General features: G+C 49.2%; 1 protein-coding gene across 3 annotated transcripts in view; it reads right to left on the bottom strand.

The window, feature by feature from the left end:
* pik3cb (phosphatidylinositol-4,5-bisphosphate 3-kinase, catalytic subunit beta) overlaps positions 1–16,787 on the bottom strand; it is a 60,110-nt gene that overhangs the window by 17,642 nt on the left and 25,681 nt on the right. For all 3 annotated transcript variants that reach the window (XR_008904364.1, XR_008904365.1, XM_056610909.1), the window contains exons 3-9: positions 14,105–14,291; positions 11,260–11,488; positions 8,999–9,228; positions 5,384–5,563; positions 2,733–2,900; positions 1,100–1,189; positions 271–525 (exon numbers count right to left, since the gene is read on the bottom strand). Coding sequence is in view for 1 of the 3 variants with exons in the window: in XM_056610909.1 (XP_056466884.1) it covers positions 271–525; positions 1,100–1,189; positions 2,733–2,900; positions 5,384–5,563; positions 8,999–9,228; positions 11,260–11,488; positions 14,105–14,254 (1,302 nt within the window). In the remaining 2 variants the exon portion in view is untranslated. The remainder of the gene's footprint in view (positions 1–270; positions 526–1,099; positions 1,190–2,732; positions 2,901–5,383; positions 5,564–8,998; positions 9,229–11,259; positions 11,489–14,104; positions 14,292–16,787) is intronic.

The raw sequence follows: 16,787 nt of genomic DNA, 5'->3' as shown, positions 1-16,787 counted from the left end.
AATTGAAGCACAGTGCCTTGCCTGGGGGGGGGGGGCATGGTTTCCTTGGTGTAGGAGGAGGAGGAGGCTGTGTGAACACTCTGAAGCCCTGCAGCTAGTTTCAGGCCGGCTACCATAAAAAACAGATCGAGTGCGTACCTGTGGTCTGACGCAGCCCAAGCTGACCACGCGTACACGGGGTTGCCTCGGCGACAGCAGCACAACCGAGACCAGGTCTCCAGTTCTCAATAAATAAACGGGAAATGAAAAAAAGTGCACGGCGCGGCTCACCACTTTCCCCGCCTTGCGGATGGTCTGGTACTTGTTGGAGTGCGTGTTCTTGGTGGACTTCTGCTTCTTCACCTTGTCCATGATGGCGTACACGGCGAAGCAGAGGCGCGTCATGCGCGGCAGGTCGCTGGCCACAATGTCGAACTCCAGCGTGCCGTCCGACCAGGCATGCTCCGAGCGCCCGCTGCTCTCGCTGCTCACCGCCGGCTTGCACAGCAACTCCGTGCCGTGGAACAGGCCCGCCCGCACCTGCACCTGGGGGGCGGGGGGCGTCACGAGGGGAAGATGGATCCGGGCGGAAGTGGAAACAGTGGATCTGGGTCGTAAAGCTTCCTTTCCATTGATTTTCATTGTATTTTTTTTTTATTACCTCGTGGATAATTTTTTAGCCCCGTGAGGGGTTGTTGTTTTCTTTAAGAGCCTAAATAAAGTGCAGGTGTACCAAGAATCATAAACATAAAAATTGGAATATTGATTGAAGTGTTTGAGATGGTTTTGATAAATGTTTCACATCTATTAGGATAGCCATCAAACTATGTACACAAAGGATAAGGCTGAATATTCAGTCACATTTTGGGGCTTTTTAGCTCTGTGCCATCAGTAGCATTTCAAATGTGCTAAAACAAGACAAATTTGCATGATAAGTTTACCTGATATTAAGTCAGTGTCTATACATGCATAGCTAACAGAAAGGGCCTTCGGCAAAGCTTGAGCTTTATTGGTCCATTGTCACTTGGGTGATTCATGTGTGAATCCTGTGTCGATGCGGTGAGACAGGATACATACACTTTGTTGTGTTGCTTGTGAACAATGCAGGGCCCGAGCCTACCTTGGCCGTCTCCTCTGCGTTAACCTTGCTTGCTTTCAGGAGGATTATTTTAAACTGGCTAGACACGTCCCACACACAGGTCTGTACTTGCTGCAGAGAGGGAGGCACAGAGTGAGAGTAACGAGAGAAAGAGACAGAGAAAGTCGGTGAGTTGTAATGTGAACGCAGTCTATGGCGGAATTGACGGTAAAAACACCACAACACACTCTGCGAGCACAGCTCATTACATACTCATTTACCCCACCACCCACCCACCCACCCCACACACACACACACACACACACACACACACACACACACACACACACACACACACACACACACACACACACACACACCCACCCACACACACCCACACACACACACAGGGTGTGAGGGTCAGCCGGGGCATTCTGATGTCCAGCAGGGATTTGCGAGGGTCAGCAGTCGGCAGCACAAACACGATCACATGACTGTCTCTTCCCCATGGAGCCAAGCTTCATGACTAACTACCACACTTCCTGCTGCTGGCGGTGAATGCGTGCCTGTTTTCGGCCGCGCATGTGTGTGTGTGTGTATATGCATTCGTGAGTGGCCATTGCAAGGTGACTGCACGGCAAGTGTTAGTTTTCAAATATGTGTGTGTTGTTATTTTTCCCACCCCTCATATGCATGTGTGAATGTGTTCCATCCAGTGTCCCTAGCCCTTCCAATACCCGAGAAGGGTGTGTGTGTGTGTGTGTGTGTGTGTCATATGACGAACCGTGTGCTGTTCCACTATCAGAACACTGAGTCCTCGAGTCCTAAGGCCCCTGCCTCTGACCAATTAGAGATGCTGCTTATCTACAGTGCCGCCGCAGCAGTTGAGTTCGCAATAAAAGGCGCCTCTACAAAAAATAGATTCCACTTCCTTTCAAAGGCAACCATTCATGGACCACAGGATATCAGTCGTACCACAAGTGCTCAGCACCGTATTCAGGCGAGTCCCAAATCGACTAAATGCATTTTCCACTCAAACATGCTATTTTCATTGGCCTTGCTGTTACTGCATGTATTAAGCCAGCGAAGAAATCAAGAGTCAATCAATTAATAAATGTACGTTTTGAAAGCATATATATTTCACAACAATATTTGGCAACAAGAGTACGGCAACGTTGATCACAAATCCCTAGAACCACAAAAGCTCAAACAAAAGGTCTGTAGAATAACAACAGGTGTCCACAGATACTCTGAACACCTCAAAAGGAAAAAGGCACACGTCAAAGCGGCCAGCATCTGCTGAAGGGAGTGATATTCAGCGTGTGGGGGTTTGGTTTCTAGGCTACACACGTCTGCTGCAGGGCAGGCATGTACGCACACAGCTGAGAAGCGTTGCCTCGCACCAAAAAAAAGAAAAAGATAAAAAAGACATGTAGCCTCGTAACCGCAGCGCCTCCGCGTACGCCTCTCCAACACGGCCTCCGCAGAACTGATGGTTTGAGGCCGGGGTGGATTTCTACTGCACTGATTTGTAATAGAACACACACACACACACACACACACACACACACACACACACACACACACACACACACACACACACACACACACACACACACACACACACACACACACACACACACACACACACACACACACACACACACACACTGACCGTAGGCGCTCTCCTCTTGGGCGGGAGGGGGACCGGAGGGTTTGAAGACTTGCGCGAGACCACGGCGCCGATGGCCGAGATCTCCTTCTCGAACATGGTCCTGATGGTGCTGGTCAGCACCAGGGTGAGGTGGGGGGGCTCCCGGGCCTGGATGCACTCCTTGATGTACTGCAGGACCAGAGGGAAGAGAAGGGGCGCGTCTTAGGTGGAGGGTGCGACGACCTGAGGCACGTAGAGCAGGTTGTTGAACGCCATGCACTCCGCTGACGGCTCTCTGGGGAAGGCGGTTCTGGGGGGACAGGGGGGGACTGGACCTTGCGATGCGTTGCTGTGGACGGGACTCACTAGAAATTGTACATTATTTCAAGGTTTGAACGCTTTAGAAAAAAATCTGGCGTGCTGCATGGAAAATTCTCCAACCAAAGCTTTGTAGTACAGTCAAAAAAGACTGAACGTTTTGAGCCGTGGCTGAGGCTGCGTGTGTTACGAGTTGGCATCGCACCCAACGCCCGAGCAAGCGACGCGCGCACTGCCTAAACACGTCTCCAGTTTACGCACCTTGAGGCCCGTACCCAACGCATACAGAATCAAACAAACCCAGGTGAAATCAAGCTGAATTTAAATGTAAACTATAAAATATTGTGGCAGACGCCAGGGAGGAGTGAGGGGAGTGGTAGGTCTGGCAACCTGCTGGCTCCACCCCCAGGCCATACATGGACTTCCTCCAGTTAACGAGGCAGGCCTGAAGGCCATTAAGCTGGAGTGCTTGCAGTTAAAAGGGAGAGCAGCCTACACCAAGCCAGAGCTAGCAAGTTACAGAGAGGACTGGATCATAAAGGAGGTGGATGACCCTTTTCCCACCCTGGTTGTGTTTACTAGGTGATTAAACCATCCTAAGTTTAACCTTCTTTGTGTGTTGTGTCGGTATTGTCTATTCAACTTGGTGGCGTGGAAACCCCATACTCAAAGGCCCGCTACACTATGCATTATTGGATACAAAATATGCATAAAATGCGCGCGTGCGCGTACACACACACACACACACACACACACACACACACACACACACACACACACACACACACACACACACACACACACACACACACACACACACACACACACACACACACACACACACACACACACACACACACACCTCACAGTAGAGTACTTGCGCTACACTAAGCAACCGTGGCGCAACATAAGGGATTGTAGGTTTAAGATAGAGAAGGACACAGTGGATGTTTACACAGTCTACACAGTTTACCAGACTTCATGTAATGAGCTACGCACGCCACAGACGGGGCCGGAGCCATAACCATCAAGCCATAAAAAAAATCAAGCCATAAAATGCCACGGTGCAACAGGAACAGATGGTTTTTAAACGTTGACCGTGGTCCTGTTCTAAGTGAGCACTGTTCACAGAACACAATTCGAAGAGTTGAGCTTCTGACGCAAGTTAGCCACCACAAAGGTTTGGTGTGCGTGCAGGCTGAATACTTCCCTGAAAGTTTAAAATGGAATTCAAAACACAACAAAAGATAAAACCACTGAGCCGGAAGTAGTGTTATTGAGCTGTCAGCCGACTTGTCATGGTCCACTAATTTCTGTTTCAATGAAAACAAAAGGGCAGCCCAGAGGCCGACCCAACCTTGTGCCCGATATTTTGTGGTCCAGGGTACAAGACGTTTGATGTCCGGGTCCGTTTATGCAGGCCTTTTCTTTTTATCTCATTCTTTCCCCCTGTTTCCATGACGGGAAATATCTCAGATTCTACAAGTTTTTGTCACGCATCGGTTAACATGAAACAAACTCACAACCACCTCAGCCTGTTGCGGGTAGGGTTAGTTTACAAGAGATGGCTTCTCGATGCGCAGCCTCACCAACACGTTTCAGGTTCTCACCACATCCACGCAGGTTTGCAAAACCTCCGAGAACGGCCGGGGGAAGATGTAGCGGCCAGGGCTTACCGGTGAGCAGCGCGTCGGAAAATGTAGTGAAACGCGTCTAATAATAGAGGCACTAGGAATCAGGGAGATAGAAGGCACAATAACGTGTCAGAGACATTAGCGTAAGTCACCCGATATTGGCAGGCGATCAGCGACGCAGGAGCCAAGGACATTGCTGTACAACTCCTCCGCAAAAGTTTCGTTCCATATTTGAAGAGAGATCCAAAATCCTCGTGTCAACAAGGCTTATCTGGTATTACATTAAATAAGCCTTTCATGAGTAGAAAGGACAAACAACTATTTGGCCCACTTTGAAAAATAGTAAACTCAATGACCCTACAGATAAACTCTGAAGAAAATAAATGAGAGAACATAACTGTACTCCACAGCATCTCTATTAGAAGACATCAAACTGAAACAAAGACCCTTTTCACTGAATAACGATGAAACGACAACAGAAGAGGTTATCCCGGCCACCTGCTTCACAATAAAAACTAAACGGTGATCCTGATCTTCATGTCTCTCTGACATCAACGTCAGGTGCACTTTGAAAAAACCCCGCCACACACACACACACACACACACACACACACACACACACACACACACACACACACACACACACACACACACACACACACACACACACACACACACACACACACACACACACACACACACACACACACACACACGCACCTTGTACTGGATGAGGGGGTGGTCCCCACACAGGAACTCCAGCCGCTGGCTGACCCTCAGCACGTAGGGCCCCTGCCGGGAGTCATCCTCGGGCCCGTGGGTGGTCAGCCACTTCTTGAGGCCCTGCTCCATCACCTCGGTGGGGGTGGAGGCCGGGGACACCCTCAGGCTGGCTGCGTCCTGGGGAGGGGTGGGAGGGATGGAGACAAAGTTTTTATATGTTTTTTATTACTTTCATTAAATTCGGAACGTGTACGATTGAGCCCATCCCACCGAGTAGGCAGTAGACTTTTTGAATTCAAACCCTCAATAACTCTCACTGGCTGTGTGACTGTGACTGGCCAGACGTACGCATTACGTATTGTCGATAGTACGATGCTAGTAAAAAAAAAAGACGTACGGGCATGGTCAGCGTTATTTATTTTATTTTAGAAATCAGTTATAGGATGTGATTTGATTGATAAGATTATTTGAATCACTATCGATCAGCATTGAGTAAATATGAGTATGTCGTTTAAGGGTTTGAGCTAGTTGAGATGTGACACATTGTGTCTTTAATCACCAAGGGGAAATCATTCTCTGCATTCCCCTCATCCAATGCTATGACGGGTTGTGGGCTGTCTTTCTCTCAGGGCGGCAACCCTGCCTTGCTCATGGGCAGGGCAGGAGGGTTAACTTGTTTGTTGTGTGGGAGGAAACCCTAATGAACACGTGGAGAACATACACACTCCACGCAGAGGGGTCCCGTCCCTGGTGGGCTTTGAACCTTTGGGGTAGCTCTGGTTGATGAACTCACTCCTGACCAGTCACTTATCTTTCTTCTACTGTACTTTTGTACTGGCCATCCCATTTCACTTAGTTTTAACCTTTCGTAGTACTTTCCTTAACCACTTAGGCAATGTAAATGTTTATTTTCCATGCCAATAAAGCTCCTTTGAATTGAATTGAGAAAATGCAAGAGAGAGAGGGGAAGAGTAGCGAGAGTAGAAAAGGTTACAAAAAGAGAGCATTAAAGTGCCATTCAGCGTTGTGTTCTTACAAAAACAACATCTGCCGCTTGCAGAGATAAGGGCACCACTGTTCCTAGAAATAACCCACTGTGTGAGCTCATATCCTGAGAGAGATGTAGTAAAGCATTGGAGCCACATCCAGACTTTTTTACACGTGCACACACACACACACACACACACACACACACACACACACACACACACACACACACACACACACACACACACACACACACACACACACACACACACACACACACACACACACACACACACACAGTATGCTTGTTAACGTGTCAGAAAAGTGTCAGTCACAAAACACGATAAGCATGTGTGTACAAGTATGTGGTGAATCACGGAACGCATGTCGTAACCATTAAGAAGACATATAAACATAACACACTAAAAATATAGATTTTATTGGCCCCAGTAAAAGTCTTCAAAAGGGAAAAAATATCCGTACAGCAATAAAATGCCAGCAGATAATTAACTTTTTTACTGGCCTTGAAATGCTATGAAATGAGCATGCATCCAGCATTAGACCTTTATACTTTCATTTTGGTAATAAATTGGACCATCCAGCACTTACTTGAGCTTGACATAATGCATTTACCTGTCAACACATAACGGCCCTGCTGTTGGTTTCATTTCCATTTCCATTTCCATTTAGGGCATTTAGCAGACTCTTTTATCCAAAGTGACTTACAACGCTTTACACACACAAACCCACACCGACGACAGTGCAACCATGCAAGGCGACAGCCAGCTCGTAGGAACAACTCGACACTAGGAAGAGCCGGGGATTAAACTAGCAACCTTCCAGTTACAAGTCAACCCGCTCTACCTCCTAAGCTAAGCCGACCTCTGGTTATCAGCATTCAAGTGGAGTGACGACCTGTTTGGATCTCACCGAATACAACGGAATAAGACCATCTTAACAAGCCCATGTGAAATCACTCCAGCTAGAAAAGTCCTGGCTCATCATCTGTCCCACCTGACCCAGGCGTGGACTACGGCCGCCTGGGTAGGACTGTCTCCCTCCCTCCCCAAGGGCACAGCGGGAGGTACCTGCTAGGCTAATCCCCGGGAGACCGGGGGGGAGAACGACAAGCTGAAATTAGAGCGAAGTGGGATGTGTTTTAATTGCCAAGTGGGTACTAGTTAGCACCTCATGAAGGGCAGGGAGCGGAGAAGGTTACGTGGAGCTATAAGGAGGACCAAGGAGAGGTGAAGGAGTGAGACAACAGGCCCAGGAGCGTAACCGCAAAAACGGTACGTACCCGACAGCTAAAGGTTCCCCCATGCACATTTCCTGTCACTAATGTGGCTTCCTGCCAATCTCCACCTGGGGACATTGGAACAGATGGCCTATGTGTGCATATGTGTGGGTTTGTGTGTGTGGTCGCATGTGACTATATGCATGTAGTTCAAACATGTGTTTTTTTCGTTTTGCAATCTGTGTGTACAGTGTGTTAGCCAGGACAAAAACAATCAGTATTAATATTTAATCGTGTTCTTCATATAACACCGAAAAGAGAGCAAAAGAGGTGAGAGAGACAGAGCAAGAGATGGATTCATTTTAATAAGAGGGCTGTACTGCTCCGAGTCGTCAAGCTTTTGCCTGTGTGCGTGTGTGTGTAAGTGCACGTGCATGGATGGCATAGTTTCACCACTTGTGGTGACCTATTTAGTGCCGTCACATGGCTATCTAGCTGGGTCTAGTCACATGACCAGCTCCTATCTCAGCACTGCTTACCCTGACCAGTGAGAAGCGAGGTTAGGCTACTTTTTTTTAACATCAGACAACAGAGTTTAACAACAGATCCAGATCAAAAGTTGTTGTCCTGTTCGCAGTGCTTTACACAACAACAATGTTTTCATTGTGTGTGGCAAGCCCTGTGCACGCAGCAACTATAATGACATCCCGTCATCAAACACTGAATGAAATTTTCGCACACAAACATGTCAAGGTTCACAGTAGTGTGGAAGTCGAGAAGGGTCACCATCCAGTCATCTCTTTCCCTGAGGAACTCCAGTGTAAACGTTAGCCTTCGTCGCTCTCGTTAGCCTTCGTCGCATGACGCTCTCCCGTCATGCATACGGCGCGATATTCCTCGAGGAGCTGTCCTAGTAAAATGCAAACCGTTCCCACGGTCACCAGGCACAAAAGGCCAAAGCGTGACCCACCTTAACAAACATGTGTTGGTAAAGGTGGAACCAACCCTAACAGCTGCTGCAGGTCGCAATTGACAGTTGGAAAGAGAGAAAGAGAGAGAGTAAAAGAGAGAGAGAAAGAGAAAGAGAGAGAGAGAGAAGAAAAAAGCAGAAGAGAGCAAGTATTGCTCTCTTCTGCTGATTGAAAGGGAGAAACGGATTCCCAGGACTAATCAGGGAAGCGATGTCCTGATTGTTCAGGAATGAGCCGGGAGTGGTCTCAAATAAAGCATGGCTCCCCTGGAGGCCGGCACAGTAAACCCTAAACCGCTATACTAAACCTACAGCGCATTTCCCTCGTAACACCTGATGATGACGATGACATCTCTGCCCAACGACGCTCGAATAACAGCTCTTAAACTCGTAAACCCACAGCCCCCTCTGTGCTCACCTGGGACTGGTCGAAGTGGATGGTGATCTTCAGGTAGTCCTCCTGGCTGTAGCTGGAGGCGGCGGGCGGGGCGGCGCCAGTGGTCTCCATCTGCGGCGAGAAGCAGGCCTGCAGCCACTCACTCCAGGTCATGGCATGGTAGAACTGCATGCGCGCCTCGCTCACGCGCAGCATCTTTGCCCGGAAGTCCTTCACCTCCTGGGCCTGTAGGGCGTCCAGCTCATGGAGACCTGGGTAGGGGACGGGCGGCCCGGAGGTTTGTTGTTTATTATCAATGGATGCTTATGAACAAGTTGTTTGGTTGTCAGCACCATTGGCATTGTTCATAAATAAACTCTCAAATCATCTAACCAAATTATAATGGGGGGGGGAGAAATGGCCATCGAAACAATGATACAAGCGCTGATATCTCTCTCTCTCTCTCTTCCCCCCTCTCTCTCCTTCTCTCTCCCTCCCCCCATGGCGTCGAGGGGGGTGGAGGGGGGTCTGCCCGGGGCCCTCACTCATGTTAATGCAGCAGTACCTGTGTGACCACTTGATGACGGACAGCGGAACTAAGTGCTGTTGAATGGTCATGAGGGAGGTTCTTCAACAGGCAATGAACCTCTTCACAGCCGAAGCAGAGCTAAATGCCAGGTGTGTTGACCTGACCGCATTGCTCCTTTCTATTGAAATTAGTATTATTATAGGTTGCCTTTTTTTCTCACTTTCTACGGAAGTGGTGTACAATGTTGAGTTCAAAATTAAAACAAACATGTTGACATTTAAAGGCCATGAGGCTTTTTACTTTTAACATAGTCTTTTGTGTGCGAGTCTGTATTTCTGTGTTTGTATCCATGTAGGTCAATGGAGCTTTTAAATTGCTGATATCAATATCAAGCAGTTTTATTGCTCTGACAAACACTACCCGAGGTTCAGGTTGACCCACAGTGGAGACTGGAGGCAACAGTAATGTGTCAGAGATCCACTAGCTTGCATTATCTTCTTCCAAGCCATGCAACCAGTGCATGAACTCACATTCGTCACCGAGTGTAAACCACAATTTTATTAAAATGAGTTGCAGTCATTTAGGTGTGAGACGTAGGGCTGAAAGATTTGGGGAAATAATCAAATTGCGATTATTTCGACCAATATTGCGATTGCGATTTAGTATGTGATTTTTCTTTTTAAAGTTCCTTATGTTATGTATTATTCACATACATTGGAAGCTGCTCTTTCCTTTAGGCCTGGACTATGTGTTGAGATGAATTGATGCATGAATTGATGTAACCTCTTTTTATAACTATTGAATTGTCAAAGAAAAATAAATATGATTCTGACTGATCTCCAGTCAGTAACAGTAACAAGGAGCCCTAGTGAGAAGATACGCATGTGCACATGCAAGCCGCTGCGATTAGGCGGGGACATGAATAATGTTGGAAGTCCTGTAGCCACATCTGCAGAAGTCCCCGGAAGAACTACGGATGAAGCTGCCTCAAAAACACATTGAAAGAGGCTGATCAATCCGTCTCCCGTGGGTATCTTCAGGCCTGATTTGGGTGACCTCACACTCTCGCACCCGGTGAGGTCCGATCACCAGCAGATATAAGTGACGGAGGTAATGGATCCAGCGGTGTGGAGTCCAGCCCCCCACGGCCCCGCCCGCCCCCCACCAAGTGCGTCTCTATCGGAAGGTTTGCAGGCCACAAATGGGCCCAGTGCCGCAAGCCACGGCCGAGGGAGCGGCAACTGGCAAGTGTAGCAGCCTGTTTGCCATGCACCATCCCGGCTTTAGACTTTAAGTGCTTCGCTTTACCGGAAATGTAAAATGGGATTGGGGGGGGGGGGGATCAAGCACCGTGGGAGAGACCGCTCCCGCTGTGTGTGTGAGCGCGTGACTGTGTATGGGTGCATTCGTGTGAATGCGTATGTATGCGTTTGGGTGTGTGTGTGTGTACGTGTGTGTATGCGTGTCTGTGAGAGGGAGAGAGAGCTTGCATAACCGCTTCAGAGCTTGCAAAACAATATTTTGAAGAACATACAGATGACTGAATCGATCCCGGAGCTATGAAGACAATCGTTGCCTTTATGGTTTGCAGGTGTAGGACGGTCGAGTTAGGGTCTACCTGTTATCACGATGCCTGACGCCCACCTGCTCCCTCAGGACAGATTAACCAACCACGAGTCAGGCCTAGATTATAATGCTTCCAGAGGGAGGGACTTCAACCGTGAATCCCCAGACCAAAAGGAATACGACCTCAAGGGAAAAAGGTGAAACTCACCCTTCCCGATGAGGACGCCGATCTTGGAGTCCAGCAGGCGCTCGGCGCGGCCGCAGTTGCGCGTCACCAGCCTGAGCACGGGCAGGAAGGGCCGGACGTCACACAGCCGGCGCGTCTCGTCCTCCAGCTCCTCGTGCACCGCCGCCTGGTTCACACACTCGAACATGTGGCTCTCCATCTCGCCCAGCGCTGGGAACAGAGGGTACGTCTGGGCCTGCTTCCATAGGAGCTGGCAGGGGGCAGGCAGAGGGACAGACGGAGAGAGAGGCAGAGAGACAGAGAGAGAGAGACAGAGAGACAAAGATAGAGAGAGGCAGAGACACACAGAGGGGGAGAGAGAGACAGAGAGAGAGACAGAGAGACAAAGATAGAGAGGCAGAGACACACAGAGGGGGAGAGAGAGACAGAGGAAGAGAGAGATAGAGAGACAGTGACAGAGAGACAGAGAGAGGCAGGGAGACAGAGACAGAGACCGAGAGACAGACAGAGACAGAGAGAAAGGGAGAGAGGCAGAGACAGAGACACAGAGACAGAGAGAGGCAGAGAGACACAGAGGGAGAGAGAGAGTGAAAGACAGAGAGCGGCAGCGAGAGAGATACAGAGATACAGACAGAGAGAGAGGTTAGTGTTGAGGCCTCATGCTTGCTTCCCTGCCATGTCATCATCTGTCTTGATAATAAATGCTGTCCTTGATCTGTAGTCCCGTGCGCAATTGTCAAACTGACTTGCTTACTAAGTGTGTGGCCTGTTTGTAAACAAAAAACTGCACAAATGTATTCAATCCTATCAAAACACAAGTGAAACACGGAACTGCAAAAACAAATAAAAAACATAACTCCTGTTCAGGAGAATGCAAGCAGAGTAAATATTAAGCCACGACTTCCACAAGATCCAACCGGGATGTGAATCATCCTACTAAACCAATGGGCACATTAGTCATTTACCTGTTGTCGCAAGGTTGGGCAACAAGTGGGTGTGTGGGTCTGTCCGATTCATTTTTGGCAATCACTTGTGGCCATCTTACGCACTTAATGCTGGAACCAAACTCCTAAAGGCTTAAGTCCCATTCCTAGCCATTCCATCCAAGATTTTATTATTGGAGATTTGCTGTGGAATCTGTTCTCAATTATCATTGGATAAATCCCTTGACCATCTGCAGGCAAACACGCACGCACGCACGCACGCACGCACGCACGCACGCATATTGTCATTATCATCCTCATTCGTCCTCTCCCCCTTTATCAATAGGGCTTGTATGTCATGATACATCATAGGATCTTTGGTTGCCGATACTCTATATCATACTGAGCAGACTCAAGAACGATGTAGTATTCTATAATCTGAAATTAATATTAATGATAATTTGATTTGCCATTATCACACATGAGAAAAGCTGCGGAAGAGTCCCCATAGTGCAAATCCTTTCAGGATTAATTCCATAACAAAGGCCAAAAAATTGCACAGTATAAATATCAGTTGAATGCCCCTTTGCTTCCAAAATGGAGGCGGTCAATGAGAAGTGGAGATTAGCGTACCCTCCCAAACCCTCATTTCGCTCCGCGCTTATCCCTCTGAGGTAATGAAACCTCAAGTGAATGCCAGCATAACAAAACAACAACAACAATAACATATTTCACGAGGCAGTGAACAGACTTATGGTTTTACAGGAGATTGTCTTTTGGTTTAACAAGTAGCGCTGGGAGTGAACCCCTGGAAGGCCCGCGGAACTGAAGCGTCAGAGCTCGGGAGACGTAGTGTAACCCCATCCTCTACGGCCGCCAGGCGTCACCGTCTGGGAGACAAGAAACGCGAGACGGATCTACGGGAAATCACAGCGTACCGCCGATCAGGTTTAGGCAGTTTATGGAGACAGACAGCAGATGGACGTACTGACTTTGAGAAACCACTGTGCACCTTTGCGCGATGTTTTGTGGATGAAAAACATTCAAGCCATGTTTATTCCCGTCTGTATAGTGTGGATGTGCAAGGGTTGTTTGTGAAAACAATAACACAGGTAATCTAAAATAGAGCCAATAGCAAAGACCCATCGCTGAGTGATCACTGATGCATCGCAAACGACGGCCATTAATACTACCTTTAAAAACAGTTGCATACCGACATGCTGTTGATTCTAAAACAAACAAAGTCAAACCTCAGAGACCGGGTGCACAATGAGTCCATGACCTCTGACCTCCAGGTCAGCTGAAGAGCTGCAATCAAACGGCAGGTCAAAAACTATTTGCATGTAACGAGCTCTGGCCACTCACAAAACAAAAACCAACAACCTCAGCAACAGCCGGCACGGTCATAACAGCCATTACATGACTGCACACACACACACACACATACAGATCACGGCTCAGTGTGCGCACGTGTGTGTGTGCGTGTGTCCAAAGCAAGAGAAAATAAATAACAAAAGAGGATGTGTTGCGTGCGTCTCTCGGGAATTACAGCTGGTGGGATAAACAAGACAAAAGCGCCGTGCGTGTGTCTGACAGGGCCCTGCTGATCAAACCTGATGCACTGCAACAACTCACCACAGGACACCTTACGTCATCGCCTATGATCTCAGAACAAAACAACAGCCTTCCCATAAGAACCACCTCAAGCTTGGCTCAAGAGATGCCTTCTCTAACCCCAAATCCAACTGGGTTGTGCATGAAACCTCATAACTACCCCCGCCCCACCCCCCTCCATTGCCAGTAGCCTCCCCACCTCCCACACACCTTTCACCTCCCCCATACCTTTCACCTCCCCCTACCTCGCCCTCCACCTCCCGCACCCTCCCCCATACCCTCCACCTCCCCCACCCCCCCATGCCCGCCTCCACACTAGTGGCCCTCACCAGCTTGATGTGTTGGATGGTGGCCTCGCTGGGCACCTCCAACTGGATGTAGATCCCGGTGGGCAGCAGGAAGTCTACGGGGACCAGCTCCGTGGCATGGCCAGCCAGGGGCGACCACATGTCCAGGATGTCCGTCATGGCGGGAGGCATGGCAAGGTGGTCCGCGGGCCACTTCCACCATAGGGACCTGTTGAGAGAGACATTAAGGGCTTACTCGACGATCAGATCAGTATACCCTTTCACTTTGTCGAATTGTGCTTTTTTTTATGACATTTTCACTATCGGTATATATTCTTGCATCTCATGTTTGTATTTTGGTTCACTTTTTGTGCTTAGGCCTGAAAAAAAAAAACTGCCAATACAGCCCTTTAAGTGAGTGAGTGAGTGAGTAAGAGAGAGGTAGGGGGTCGGAGGGTCCCTCACTCGGGAAGAGAGGTAGGGGGTCGGAGGGTCCCTCACTCGGGACCTCGTTCCGAGTCCAAACACCAGTGATAAACCCTCGTGATAGGGGCTGGGTGACGTCACATCCCACACAGCAGCCAACAATAGATGACAGGGATTAGGCCGCGAACAGGAGTGCTTTACGTCCTCCGTCGTCCACTTCAACAAATTAAAAGCGGCAAGAGGTGGAGTGCTAACGGTAGACTCTCCACTCTCAGCGCTCTGCTGCAGACCCGTCCCATCCGTTGACATGGTTGAAGCAATGAGGTCAGCCACAGAGGAACATACAACAACAGCTTATTATGAGGCCACTGCGGTCAGAGACACCCATCGAACCTGCTCTGGGAACCTCCCTTAGAGGGAAAACTTACTCTGGTTTCTCTATGGTTTCGTGTTAACAGTAGTTGCATTCAGTTGGTAACTGCAGGTTAGCAGGTGCATGAAAAGGGCAACCTTTCTTGGCGTAGCCTACGCATAAGATACAGCGTTGGTGGTGCAGTACCGGGCACAGACAACAGTTTAGCTCATGCGGCCATCAGTATGAACTCCAACTAGAGTGGCCTACTTTGAGAAATTGACTAATCGCATATCATTTTTGACCAGAGAGAGGGACATGGATAGAGAGAGACAGAGGCAGACTGAAACAGAGAGACAGAAGAGACTGCCATGTTTCCCTGCCATGTCTTCATCGACCCCCCACACCCCCTTCTCTGAAGTACAGTGAAGGAAGATGCCAGGGGGAAGGGGAGGTTGTGGGGGGGGGGGGGGGGGGGGGGGGAGTGTAGCCTTAACTCAGCTGGGTACCAGAAGAAAAAGGATGTGGGGCGGACAGACTATCCTCGTGCCAGGAAAGATGGTCAATAATTCTGAAAGAGAAGTGAGGTAAAAAAAGAATCAATCTGTAAAACTAATCAACTTTTCCCTCTCATGTTCCTCATCACCGGATGAGGACGTCTCTGAGATCTGCCTGACGGCTGGATTAAATAACCTCATTCATCAGCGCGCGCGCGCGCGCACGCATGCACGCACACACGCACGCACACGCACGCACACGCACACGCACACGCACACACTTTTAATTAATGCAGCCATTGAAACACGAGGATATGTTGACGTCTTGGACTGGACGGCCTACACAGTGTGCCTGTGTCTGTGCAAGTGATACAGGAGGCGGAGGGGGGGGGGGGGGGGGGCAGGTTTCAAGATTTTAGGAAACAAATCAAAGAATAAACAAGGCCATTGTTTGTGGTGGAGCAGTTAAAAAACACGGCAGGTATAAAAAGTAGAGGTCGGACTGAAATGATGATGTTAAACAACATGGCCGGGCTCCTAAACAGGTTCAACTCTCCTTCAGACCCACTGCAGAGTCCTTACCGCCCTCGTGCATTTAGCTACTGTAATCAACTCAAAATCTAAATAAATTACAATTATGGTACACCCTGTCCACCTCGCCCGACAACCTCGAATGGCTTTCTCCATGCTCCAGTGAGTGAATGAGTGAGTGAGTGAGTGAGGGAGGGAGTAGTGAGTGAGTGAGTGAGTGAGTGAGTGAGTGAGAGGGAGAGCGCTAGCTAGCTAGCTAGCTCTCTGGAGCCAAAGACCTCACCCCTGCACATACAAATGAACACTTTCCTTTGAGCTGCGTTATGCCACCGAAGACGAAGGCTGTCAGTAGCGAACAGCCCTCTACAGTACAGACGTCCGCCTTGTTGCTTTATTCACGCTTGCGTGTGTGTGCTCCTGTTCTTATGTGCGGCGGAAAATGGAAACAAAACGCCGAATGGTAGGTTCACTCCTGCCCCCGTCCCCTCCTCCACAGACACGAGGCCACACCCCGGGAGGGACGGCCGGGAGCACGCCTGAATCCGAGGGCCTTGTTCAAAAGCGCAGGCGGCGTGGCTCACGAGCCCTGCCATAGGATGCCGTCACCGAGGTGCGCGGTTACATGTGACATGTGCGGAGGGGAAACGCGACGCCGGCCGCGGCCAGACACACGTCTGAACGATGACAAGACGAATCGTGAGGCCCGAGACGCACACATCAACCTGTGTGTGGTCGACACGTGACTCATTTAACTCAGACTGTGTGTATGCAGATTTAACCTACATATATGTTTGTATAAAGAGAGAGACATAGAGGGACAGAGTCAGAAAGAGGGAGAGAGACACACACAGGTGAGCAGGGTTACCAAGTGCACAGTGGCAGGCAGCCAGGGGCAGCTGTTAGGTCAGGTTTCACAGCG

This window comes from Gadus chalcogrammus, chromosome 16, assembly GCF_026213295.1.
Source record: "Gadus chalcogrammus isolate NIFS_2021 chromosome 16, NIFS_Gcha_1.0, whole genome shotgun sequence".
In the NCBI taxonomy this organism is placed as follows: Eukaryota; Metazoa; Chordata; class Actinopteri; order Gadiformes; family Gadidae; genus Gadus; species Gadus chalcogrammus.
The sequence above is the reverse complement of the archived record's forward strand: the minus strand, read 5'-3'. Positions and strand labels throughout refer to the sequence as shown.